Source organism: Mizuhopecten yessoensis, unplaced genomic scaffold, assembly GCF_002113885.1.
Source record: "Mizuhopecten yessoensis strain PY_sf001 unplaced genomic scaffold, ASM211388v2 scaffold716085, whole genome shotgun sequence".
NCBI classification, from domain to species: Eukaryota; Metazoa; Mollusca; class Bivalvia; order Pectinida; family Pectinidae; genus Mizuhopecten; species Mizuhopecten yessoensis.
The window spans coordinates 52,196-66,458 of record NW_018479940.1 but is presented as its reverse complement, the minus strand read 5'-3'; the positions used below and the strand labels follow the sequence as shown (position 1 = coordinate 66,458).

The window sequence follows — 14,263 nt, the reverse complement described above, 5'->3', positions numbered from 1 at the left end:
TTGAAATAGAAATTGCTGAGAATGTTTCTTTAATTGACTGTATCAAAGTTCCCTTTCTTTTCCTTTCCCTCTTCTTTCTATAATACATCTGAACATCAGAATACATTTAAAATTTTAAGAATGTATTTCAAAAGAAAGTATGAAAAGTGTGAGAGAGATGATATGATATGCTTTAGCAAATTAACACTCACATGTGAATAGCATTGGTATTTTTGTTTATTATGATGATGCTGATATCAATATGATAACTACTTTTATCACAATGAATAATTAAATGTCATGATTTTATCATTATACAATGAAAATTATATCAGTTAGAGGTTGATGATTGCATGGGTATGATAATGATGAAATCAGTGTAATTATGATGATGATGATGATGATGATGATTTTAGTGCCTTGTTGATGAAATTTGTGAGAGAATGATGAGGATAACTATAAAGAAGATTATGTCAATGTCATGATGAGAATGTCTGGGTAATGATGAGGATGATTTAAATGTCATATGATGATGATAATGATACCAGTTTGATGATGATGATAGTAGTATGAGCATAATGTTGATTTTAGTCATGATTATGATGATGATGATTATGATATTAGTTTGATGATGACAACAGTGTGATTTTGATATTATTGTGGGAATGATGTTGATTTCAGTCATGATTATGATGATGATAATGATACCAGTTTGATGATTATGATAGTAGTATGAGCATAATGTTGATTTTAGTCATGATTATGATGATGATAATTATATCCGTTTGATGACGACAACAGTGTGCTTACGATATTATTGTGAGAATGATGTTGATTTCAGTAACGATGATGATATTAGTGTGATTATGATTGATATCATTGAGAGAAAGAGGATGATTTTAGTCGTGACGATGATAATAATAATAATGAAAAAGTTTATGTCAATTGGATGATGATTTAGTGTCATGATGGATATATCAGTGGGATGATTATGATGATGTTGAAAATGATGATGATGATAATGATGATGAAGATTTCAGTGTTTAATGTCATGAGGATGATGATAATGATGATGATGTCTGTTTAGAGTGTCATGACGATGAAATCAGTATGATGATGATTTTACTGATGTCAGGATGATAACGATGAGGATGATGTCAATGTAATGATAAAGATATTAGAGTGATGATGATGATAACAAAACTTTATGAAATGATGAGTGAGTATATGTGAATGCAGTGAGCGTGCAAATGAGTGCAAGGGAGTATGAAAACAAAGTATATCTATTTATACATATTGTACCAGAAAAACCTTTGAAAAATTAAAATAATACAAAAAAAAAAAGACACAAAAAAGGTCACCTGAACATTTTTTGGCAGATAGTTCAGGGGATGAAGAGCTGGTATCTCCACGGAGATCACACCGGAACCTGAAACCGCCAGACAGATTCGGTCAGTGGGTGTGCTCTTTAAATGCTGTTTGTGGCAATCGTGAAGTTTGGGTGTAGTTATATACATGTTAGACTATATTCACTTGGATTTTTCATAACGAACCTTGACTATTATGTGATTCACTCATTGTAATGTAAATTGAGGATTAGGTGGATAAAAATCGTTTCACAACAGTCCATACTTTCAGGAATTTCCATGGGGCACAGGCAGTCATTCGAAGAAAGATGGAGTTAACAGATTACTTTCAGGAATTTGTAATTAAATGTCACAATGGTTGATTGATTGTATTACAGATTTTTATTTAGATAATTACTTTGTAGGTTTTAATTGATTTAGTATAAAACACTGCATGAATTTCATTATTTTGTACAGGCTACAGACTTATGAAGCTATGACAAGGCGATACGCCGATAAGACTGAATTTCACTTTAAAAGATATTTAATCCAAGTTCTTTTAAGGTAATAACAAATGCGGGAAACATTTCCACCCGCATGGGAGTATGTAACCCGGATATATATGATATATATATATATGGTGTGTATATATCAATATTACAACGAGTGTTTTCAACTGTCTGTGTACACGTGTGTTGTCCCGTCTGGTAAGCAGTGTGTGTGACGTCATCAGTTCGGAATGCATGTACCTGTGTTATGTTCCGTTTCCACATTCTGACTCAATTGTACTTACGACGTAGACCTTGGACATGCCCTTGCACGAATAAAGCACCCTATATTCCCGCCACTATATTCCGGCTACTGGGTAAATACTTAGTGCCCACTGGTCATGCTTACAATCCGACTCGTGAGAGAAGGATATGTGCTCCAGATTGACTGATTGTATAGCGGCGTAAAGACACATTGCCGCCAGCATTTATTAGCAAGCTATACTAGGAACATCATACCCAGTTTTTCTGAGCTTGTAAAGAAAGATATTTGCATACACAATTTGTCCGTGTTTTGGTGTTAAAACTGAGCAACCGGTGACAAATGCATATTTTAGATATGTGAAATTACTTTCTCTTGATGCTGAAAAAGAAATATTGATTGTTGGTATTGTAAAATTAAATTCCTGAAATCTACCAATCTTTACCTATGTTATGCTTAAATAAACTCCATCCATGTAGTTTTGATAATCAATGATTGTAAACTTTCAATATTAAATAAACACTTCCATACATTTTGTTTTTATGGAACTGTTTATGCTGATTTTCATCATCATCATCATCATCATCATCAGCATCATCATAGTTACCATTCAAATGATCTGATCATCATAGATATCATCATCACCATCAGCATGATGCAATGAGTGTCATCAGCAGCATGCTTCAATAGATGTTATCAGTGCTATTTTTTTAAACACATTATTATTCTATTTTATGAAATATTTTTCTTGCGAATTTTTTTATTATTTTATCAATGTATTTTATTCATGTATACAGTTGGGCATTGCATGACCTGTGAGCTTATTGAATTCAAAAAGATAGAAATAAATATTCTAATTACTAAATACAGATGTGATACTGTAGTAAAGCATATTTCAAAAGAGTGTTAAAATCGTTAATTTACAAACAATTCATGTTGACATTATTTATCATTTTTATTTTACATATTTTTTCCAAACAAAAAATTATTCCTTTTTACATTCTGAAAATAATCATCTGAATTAACGGTATTCAATTCTGAAAAAAAACAGTTGTTCATCAAATATTTTCCATATCTACAACTTGCATTTTACGTTATTTAGTGATGCATGTTAAAGATGAAAGATCTTCAGTTTAAAGATTAAACATAATTCAGTTACTGTGCATATCTTACCTAGTTTTTTTCCCGAATAAAATGTAAAGTTACATGTACACGTTTTTTGTTCGTTGTATTTTAAAACACTTTAACACGCCCATGATTGCTTTCCTTTTTCAAGGGAGACCATCTTGTATTTTTTATTAGCCCGCATAAGAATGATATCTAAAAGTGTTACGCGAGTTATCCAATGGCGCTTTTTTGCTATACGGCGATTAGTGCAAAACTGACCTGTACGAACTTATCGATCACGCTTCGATGTAACCCTTTACCGCGTGACGTCACAAGTGTGAAACGCCTGTGTCAGATAGACAAGTTTAAACTCAGGCAGGTGAGTAAAGAAAGGTAACAAAACGCGGAAAGTTTGGTTTTGTCACTTTAAACAAAGGGAAATTTGTACGCAATTGTAGCTTCAATACCTGGAACAAATGTATACATATGTACAATCATGTGTCCGGTAGGACATCTACATGTAGTGTCACGCGAACATTGACGTGATTGTATGGACTAGGTACAGAAATAACCGAAAAACATCGATAGAACCTCCACAGAAATATCAATATGTTGAGTTCCGTCGTCAGTTTGATCTGCATCGAACTTAATAAATACTTATTCAAGCCATTGTCTGAGTCATGCTGTTTATTGTAACCAGATAATGGTGATTATTTTCCTATCTGTAACGTATACACTTTCTCAAGTTAATCAGTTACTCTTCCAATGCTGAAGCCTCCTCAATTTTAATAGGAGTCATTGGCCTGGGGGTGAAGTTGCGAGGCACGAATTTCACAAACTCATCGTCTTCTGATTTGAAGTTGTCTGTTAGACAAAACGAGTTGTCTCCCTTGCCTTGGTCATTGATCAGCCTGGACAAGCTATCAGCGTTGTTCTGACTCTCAGGTGTGTACTTTTCAGTAAATCGACAGCGTTGAAGCATGAGTATCCATCTATTTATCATGGCATTCGAATAACCAGCGAACGTTGAGGAAAAGATATATTCCAGTGTTTTATGGTCTGCTTGCAGTTCAAATCATGTACCATAGAAACACACATGCAGATGCTTGCAGGCCCGCTCTTTGTTGATATTTTTTTTTATTCGAGTTTTGAATTTCATTTCATGCTGCAGAGTAAAAACAATTTTCTGATGTGCAATGTTCCAGTTTCTGACTACTTGTCATGACACACTGTATCATGTTACAGTTTCTGACTATCTGTCATGACACACTGTATCATGTTACATTTTCTGACTATCCGTCATCACACACTGTATCATGTTACATTTTCTGACTATCCGTCATGTCACACTGTATCATGTTACATTTTCTGACTATCTGTCATGTCACACTGTATCGTGTTACATTTTCTGACTACCTGTCATGTCACACTGTATCATATTACATTTTCTGACTATCTGTCATGTCACACTGTAATATGTTACATTCTCTGACTACCTGTCATGTCGAACTGTATCATGTTACATTTTCTGACTATCTGCTATGACATACTGTACTGTGCAATGTTCCAGTTTCAGACTACCTGTCATGGCATACTGTGATACTCCAGATTACTTCATTTTATAACACAAGGTATCGTGTTCCAGTTTCAGACTACCTGTCATGGCATACTGTGATACTCAAGATTACTTCATTTTATAACACAAGTTATCGTGTTCCAGTTTCAGACTATCTGGCATGATCTAGTTCAGTAACTTAATCTATATAAATTATACATTGATAAAGCAAAGATATGTCCTGATATCATGTTACCTCACATGAGTACACATACATTATCTTTACAGATTGATGTCACTTTGAAATCTGTACGTGGTTTGGTCATATATTAGATGTTAATGCCGATGACGAATCAGGACAGATATGAAAATATAAGTTTATCCTTATTTTTCAATTATGAACCTTATTATTGCCCTGGATATAACTGTAGCCAAACATATTTAAAAAAGAAACCCCGATATAAAAATAAGGCGACCTAAATAACATGAGGTTAACGTTGTTGAAGTCAAATACATATACAAAACAAGTCATCATTGAAAAAAGCCCTGTCTTGAAAAGATTCTTTGGATTCCAAACAGGGACCATTTTTTCCCAGTTGGTTTACAGGTAACTTTCACATTTCATAATTTATTATTGCAACAATGCAATAAAGCATCATAAGTGATACAAAGCCACTCGCATTCACACATTGTGACATATTTAAGAGAAAATGAAGACGGTAGAGCTATGACGAAGTTTTTTGGAAAAATTAGTAAGAGTGACCCTGACCTTTAACGCAGTAATCTGAAACGCGCACTTATTCAAGATATTGCCATACCAAATACTTGTATACATTTTCATGAAATTATGTTGAGGAATGAAGTCAGTAGAGCGATGACAAAGTTCTTCTTAACAGTGACCTTGACCTTAAACATAGACACCGGAAATGCAAACGTATAAAGTTTCATGAAATTCCGCTCAGTAATGAAGTCGGTAGAGCGATGGCAATGTTTTATTAAAATAATAGTAACAGTGACCTTGGAAATGAACGTAGAAACCCGACACTCGAACTTATTCACGCTATTGTCATACTACACAATTGTATGAAGTGTCATGACATTCCGTTCCGTAATAAAGTCGCTAGAGCGATGAAAAAGAGTGTAGCATACGTACATACTTACTTACGTACGTACGTACGGATGGAATCCTATATCCCCTCGAACTTTCGTTGCGAGGGGATAATAAAAGTAGAATAACACATTTTAAAGACAATGAAAAAAAGACTGGTTTAATATTGCATTTTTTTTGCGAAAGAGGACTTCAAATTAAGCTATGGATAGCAAATTAAAAGAACAACTTTACAAAGTTTGTTTATTGAGAACATTTAATACGTAAACGATAATGTATTTTACAGATTATCGACTTACAACGTATATCAAACATTTAATAAATCTGTTATACAAATCGAAATTTGAATGTAGAATTTATAATTTTGTCGTTGTACACTTTGTCAAAATATTCATTTTGAGCCACTGTAAAATAATTTTTCCAGTCACCAATCACACCTGTAAAATAAAAATAAAAGTTGAATTAATTTGCCATGTAACACGGTATTTGAATGGTCAATCGAAATGATTACAAAAAAATAAAACATTAAATATCAAACGGAACAATGTATAAATAATGAAACTTAGACCCCGTCTGAATACACGTACCTTTCCTGTAGATCGGGAGTGTTTTTGTGGTGGTAACGGTCTTCCACTGTTCGGATGGTGTGAATGTCCTCGTGGCCTCTTCGGCCATGTTGCTAAATGTACATCTTGCAGTAACCTTGTCCACGAAGTCTGATCCGTAAGTGTCTCCAAGAAACAACGCCAACTCATGTACGTGCGAGCTCAGGTCCTAAAGAAGAAATGTTAAATACAAATCCAAAAGAAAAAAAGAATAAAACACAACGCCTGTGTCGGTCAATAAGAGGTTACATAAATTTAATATACATTTATTAACCGAGACGTTTTCATGATCACGATGCAGTTCTATAAAACTATTACTCACCGAAATAACATTATTGCATTTTCGTTCATTAAGCAGCATTGAACATACAAAATCACTCAGTTTAAAAGAAACTTCGACATAGTTACAATTAAATTGATCGAGAGAATATTGGACATATATGTTTGGTTGTGCTTGTATATGTTAACGCTGAAGTTTTTTTTAATGATATTTTACCTGGAGATAAATAGATAATTAGCTCACCTGTATCATGTCTTCATACATGAGATACATGATATTATTTTCCGTGTGCTCTATCTTCACTTTATCCCAAGAGTGTATATAATCAAACCAGGAACCGTAGAAAACTATAATAGAAATTACCATACGCTCATACCAACTGGGAAAACATCTAACACTGGTATGTATATATACTTTCGTTGAACAGGTACAGTAATAGTATAACAATTTGAAGTCCAGGGTTCGAATTCCGGTCTAGCCCGCCATATTTTTATATTTTATCTTAATTCTTTTATATAAAAGTATCGCAAGGCTTGGTTTTAGTATCAGAAATCATTTATCAAGGTTATTTAATTGCTGATATAAAAATAATACAGTAATTTGGCAGTGGTATGGGGTCTTGAGCGGTAACTTACTTGTTCCTTCCATGTGAAAATTGAGAAGGCCTTTCCATGTCATTTTGTAATCTTCTTTTAATCCATCTAATTTTTTCGCGAACGTGTGGATTGATGTGAGAACATCTTTTGGGTTCCGAAATATTGCAATGACCTTGCCCTTCCCTTCCTTAACTTGTTTAGGCATGAAGTCAAAGGTCATGTGACTCGCAAATACTCTAGGGGACGGAAGATTATCAAGCGTTTCCTTATCGGTGTAGTCTAAGAATGTCGGTGATCCTCTGTAGACAGTTTCTCCAGTACGAAGCATGCTGGCAAGAGTAAATCCCCAATGAGTTCCTTTTAAGAGACAAAGATAACATAGATATATGTTTTCATGTACTTTTACGTGTTTTAGTGGCGTGTTTGTTGATTGATATAACGATATTTGTTTGGACATTTCATCAATAAATTAAATTATTTCCATTATTTTTTTTAAATTATTTGGTAGCACGATGTCATCTGTGATTGTGAAACACCAACGATATTTTCATATTTTGTTTCTGTAACGCTGAACACTTTTGAAGTATAAGTGATACTTTATAATAAGTTCTGCCATTTTGTCAAGTTTAGAATGGCTTTAAACAGGGGCAGAATATTTATTATTTTAACTCCGAAATTTGAATTGGATTTAACTTGAAATGCCCGTAGATGTATGTACGTTTGGAAACATGAAAATACGAACCTGATTTTGGATACGTGAGAATGAATGTGTCATCATCTCTGACGTCCATTGAGTCTATTGCAGCCAGATGATCTTTGACATTGCCAACGAAATGTTTGACATAGTATCTGCCATCATACTTTTTATATTTCGCGAAATTTCCCTCGTCGTCTCGTACGTCGACCAGCTCTGCCATCTTTATAACAGCTAACTGTTTCCAACAATTGTCCTTTGTAAATGTATACCTCAAGCTAGACACGCGTACATAAATTTCCGGTGGCCGAGAGTTGCCACACACAATCTTCAGCAGGCATATCGTAACACCATAAATTGACCTTTAATCTGTTTGATATCTCCAACGTTAGGAAGTGACATTGAAGCGCTCTTTATCATATATTACCTACTTAGATGTCCCCCACAAACAGTAAAGGTTTTTCCCATTCCCACCTGATTAAATAAACCCGCTAGGTGTTGGTTAACCTTTTTGGTTATCTTACGGGTAACATCCTGGACGTTATTTCATAACGTCAAGTAACAATGCTTAGCGACGTTATCTTCGATTGTGACGTTAAAGTTCAAAGAAACGTTTCCCCGATAGAAAACAGGAAAATATAATCCAAAGGAAACGTGGTTTACTGCATACAATACGATAATGATAAACGCGCTAAAAGTAATTTAGCCTATACTGGTACAAATAACAACGAATCCCCATCAATATCAATTCTAAATGACATTCATGAGGCGTTTTGAAAATGTATACTAGCATAATAATAAGAACAGTACAACAATAAATGTTATATCCAATGGATTTCCTACAAATCCTATTCTGACATGTTTGACATCGTACAGATACCGCTGACAAGAGAAACATGTTGAGTTGTTTTTGTAAGTGAATTTGTTATTACCGATGTTAGGACATGTACAATGTAATGAATTGCACATTATCACGAAAAATGTTAAAATACGTTTGCTGGCTGCTCTCATTTACCGTCATTGAGCTTAACTAGTAACGTCACGTATCAGTGTAGGTGTCTGTACACACTCTCTAAATCATCCCCGCTTATCACCTAAAGGTAAGCTTATCAGCCTAAAGTTCATTCGTTAAATGTGTGTTTTAAATCTAACCTCGCCCGACTACAGGGATAGCTAGTATAATTTGTATGAGGGTCATTCAATACGATTTATTATCACACAGTTCGAGCAAAAACGGACAATACAAAGTTTAGCACCTTGACAGACTGAAAGAGCATGCATGTTAAAAATTACGACATCATCCGACATGTATTAAACAAGGCATTCATTTTAATGGCATACATTACTGACTAGTGGCTACTTTTCAATGCTGAAATGAAGTTAGAAACTGTATCCGAAATATGCTCCTATATAAAAGCCTATATTAAGCTAATATATTGAATGCATGTGGAGGTCTACAGCATAAACGGCACATTTGCCGTCATATTGAGAAATATTTGCCGATGACTGGACAAGTTTACGAATGGTAAAGTTGTAACAAGAAAAATGAGACACGGTCTGGCAGGCCAGTTGTACATGTAGGGATCACGGATCCAAATCAAAAATATTTTGTGTTTTTTTCCCTTTTGGGCAGAAGATTTGATAGAAAGGTGAATGCGTAAGACATGTATAATGTGTTAAATTGCACATTATCTCGAAAAATGATAAAATACGTTTACTTGCTGCTCTATTGAGAAATATTTGCCGATGTCTGAACAAATTTAAGAATGGTAAAATTGTAACAAGAAAGAGGAGACAGGGCCAGGCAGGCCAGTTGTAAATGTAGCAGCATCAAATAGGAACATGTATGATGTGAAAGCAATAAGACAGGATGGAGGTCGTTATACTTTTTCTGCGATTATACATGTGATGGTCATTTCACAATGCATTGACTTCAAACATATTTTATAAACCAGAATTTGGAAAATAGGATTTGGTACAAGTAAGAACAACTTATGAAGCCATCTCCGTTAAACAATAATTCAAAACAACAGATGAGGTTATAGACAGTCAATTATATACAATGCATTATGCATCACATTCTGGGCAGGTACTTGAAATTAAAGAAGAGTTATCCTGAAAGATCGTCAATTTGTTGACATCTGAACAAAAGATCAAACATTCGAAGTTTACCAAAAATATAATGAAAAAATACGATAATTGTGACTTAAGACTGCTTTCTGTCTAAATCTCATTAATAAAACGCAAATGATGTCGAATTCAAGAAATGCCAATGATTGATACATACACACAAGTGACAGGTAGTCAGAAACTTTAACAATTAAGGATTGAATCATGCTTTGGTCTATTTCATGGGGTGATCAATTGAGTTGGAATTGAAACAAATTTAAGGAACTGCGAGTTCACTTTGAATTTGTTTCAAGACTTCTGATAGTTTGCCCCAGGTTCTAGAACTTGTGTAAGTCCCTACATATTGACGTAATGTAAAAATAATTCAGTCCGTCATAGAAAGACCATTATACAACACAATTGGATAAGATGATAGTTCTATATAGCCAAATTATGTAGAAACTAAACTCAACACTATATGTAAGTGTCATATTTATTTTTTGTTGATGAATCCAATTTTCTGACGCGTCATCGCGGAAAAATAATGTCTAGACGCGAGTTAGGTGTGAGTCTACGGCAGCCCTCTTTTTACTAGCTCGTAGTGTAGAGTCGCTAAATTTCGGGGTTGTGCATCTTCTTGAATGTGAAGCTGCCATAATTGAACGATGCATTGGGCAGGAAACCAGACGTGGCTTGAAAGGACAAAACAAGTTGATATTGCATTTACCTGTTCGACTGCATTTCATATAAGACGGGATCAACTGGATCTACGTTGTTTTCGACTTGTACCGTACTAGGCCTTCCGGGGGTTCATACTGACTCCACAGGCAGAATGGGGGGTCTGGAGGGGAGAATTGCAGTGCATGACTTGTTACCACCGCTAGCAACCGTGAGCTGATAACATTTTGCTGATTAATTGTTTTTGGTTGTTTGAACAAATTTTCGTGTAGCTTCAATACATAAACATGTCGATAGTTATCTCTCTTCACAAAATAATACGCACATGCAATGTAAATCTGGTCAAATTCCTCAGCAAATGGAACAGGTTGAATTGTGTCCAACTTAAATAGAAATTGAAATATTATATAGTGTTACATGGAAGGTAGCCAGAAACTAATAGATGATACAGTGTGACATGACAGGTAGTCAGAAACTGTAACATGATACAGTGTGTCATGACGGATAGTCAGAAACTGGAACATGATACATTGTGACATTACAGGTAGTCAGAAACTGTAATATGATACAGTGTGTCATGCCAGGTAGTCAGAAACGGTAACATAAAACAGTGAGACATGACCGATAGTCTGAAACTGTAATATCAAACATTGTGACACGAGAGGTAGTGAGAAACTGTAAACATGATACATTGTAACATAACAGGTAGTAAGCAAATGTTACATACTGCAGTGTGACATGACAGGTATTCAGAAACTGAAACATGATACATTTTGACATGACAGGTAGTCAGACACTGTAACATGATACAGTGTGACATAACTGGTAATCAGAAACTGGAGCATGATACAGTGTGACATGACAGTTAGTCAGAAACTGGAACATGAAACAGTGTGGCCTGCCAGGTAGTCAAAGACTGGAACATGATACAGTGTGACATACCAGGTAGTGAGAAACTCGAACATCATACAGTGTGACATGACAGGTAGTCAGAAACTGGAACATCATACAGTGTGACATGACAGGTAATCAGAAACTGTAGCATGATACAGTGTGACATGACAGGTAATAAGAAACTGGAACATGATAAAGTTTGACATGACAGGTAGTCAGTTACTGTAACATCATACAGTGTGTCATGACAGGTAGTGAGAAACTGGAACATCATACAGTGTGACATGACAGGTAGTCAGTTACTGTAACATGGTACCGTGTGACTTGACCGATAGTCTGAAACTGTAACATGATACAGTGTAACATAACAGGTAGGAAGCAACTGGTACATACTGCAGTGTGACATGACAGTTAGTCAGAAACAGGAACATGATACATTTTGACATGACAGGTAGTCAGAAACTGTAACATGATACAGTGTGACATGACAGGTAATAAGAAACTGGAACATGATAAAGTTTGACATGACAGGCAGACAGTTAATGTAACATCATACAGTGTGTCATGACAGGTAGTGAGAAACTGGAACATCATACAGTGTGACATGACAGGGAGTCAGATACTGGAACATGGCACAGTGTGAAATGACCGATAGTCTGAAACTGGAACAAGATACAGTGTGACATAAAAGGTAGTCAGAAACTGAAACCTGATACAGTGTGACATGACAGGTAATCAGAAACTGAGATATGTTACAGTGTGACATGACCGATAGCCTGAAACTGGAACATGATACAGTGTGACATGACCGATAGTCTGAAACTGGAACAAGATACGGTTTGACATAACAGGTAGTCAGAAACTGGAACATGATACAGTGTGACATGACAGGTAATCAGAAACCTGAATATGATACAGTGTGACATGACCGATATTCTGAAACTGGAACATGATACAGTGTGACATGACAGGTAGTCAGAAACCGGAACATGATACAGTGTGACATGACAGGTAGTCAGAACATGTAACATGATACAGTGTGTCATGGCAGGTAGTCAGATATTGCAACATGATACAGTGTGAAATTGCAGGTAGTCAGAACTGGGTCATGCTACAGTATGACATGACAGGTAGTCAGAACTGGGTCATGATACAGCATGACATGGCAGGTAGTCAGAACTTGAACATGATACAGTATGACATGACAGGTAGTCGGAACTGGAAGTTGATACAGTGTGTTATGACGGATAGTCAGGTGTAGTCAGTGATATGTTTAGGTGTCTTTGCTGAGTTTATTGGTGTGATGTATATGGTTTTGCTAGTTTGGTAGGTTGTTAAGGCTCTTATCTAAGTCGTACGGTTTTGATTAGGCACTTACACCAACATGTAGAAGAATCAAAACTGCAGGAGTACAGATCTTTTGATAAAAAAAATATTTTCTGAGAGTCCATTAACAACGAGGGAACGGATCCTGCACACTTAAATATATTTTGCGAATAATAATAGCATTTTTTTTTGTGTTATATTTTTTTATATTTACGCTCAATATGCTCACATGATACACTTGTGTCATTCGTCAATTGGCCAAAGGCAAAAGAAAACATTTGTTGAACTGTATGCTAAAATGCAAACAATTTTGTAATAACGTCGTGATTTAAAAAGAAGGGAAATTAACTTTTTGATAAAACATTACTGTCTTCTTGGTTAGACAGTCAAATGAAGTCCCTGTTTGAATTGGACAAACATGTTAATAGTAGGTTGGGGAAACTTGTTGAAGAAGTTATTACCTGTCTAGGCTTCTTCGAAGACACATTTTGCCATATCGCTGGTTTTCCAGTTGTATTCGCATATTTGTTTAATACCAGTTAGCATCTATATGGTATTTAACTGGTGAAGACACATGAACTTTTCCATTTATTACATTTTCAAAAATAACGCGATGCAAATACTGAATGTGTAACGCACTTTATGACATCAGGTTATAATGGTGTCACGCTTCACAACCATGCAAAGCACCATGTTAAATTGGGTTCTCAATACAATTTTGCCATTTGCTACTATAATCTGGAAAACATTCCAAAAAAAAAAGATAAAATTAATTCATGATATTTCTCACGTAAAAAAGAAGGATTTATGCATGGCAAGCACAAGAAACGGACAAAGTGGTAAAATATCAATAACTGATCACAATGCCGTATATATCCAAAATCTGTTGCATATGTAACCGATAAAAATGTCATACGTTACAGATCATAATATCATAGATAACTGGTTACAATATTAGAGATAACCGGAAACGATGTCATTGGTCACTGGTTACAGTGTCATAGATAACTAATAATAATATCATAGATTACCGGTAACAATGTCATAGATAACCGATAACAATAGCATAGATAACCGTTAACAATGTCATAGATAACCGGTAACAATGTCATAGAAAACCGGTAATAATGTCATAGATTCGCGGTATCAATGACATTGATAATCGGCAATAATGACATAGATTAGCAGTATCAATGTCATAGATAACCGGCAATAATGTCATAGAATAGCAGTATC

General features: G+C 35.1%; 1 protein-coding gene across 1 annotated transcript; it reads right to left on the bottom strand.

The window, feature by feature from the left end:
• Nucleotides 1-3,936: 3,936 nt before the first annotated feature.
• LOC110441653 (amine sulfotransferase-like) lies at nucleotides 3,937-8,243 on the bottom strand. The gene is made up of 5 exons (XM_021484854.1): nucleotides 8,069-8,243; nucleotides 7,366-7,683; nucleotides 6,974-7,077; nucleotides 6,433-6,619; nucleotides 3,937-4,241 (listed from the first exon to the last, which is right to left on the bottom strand). Exons 1-5 carry the CDS (start codon nucleotides 8,241-8,243, stop codon nucleotides 3,937-3,939), a joined length of 1,089 nt encoding a protein of 362 aa, XP_021340529.1.
• Between the last annotated feature and the right edge of the window lie 6,020 nt (nucleotides 8,244-14,263).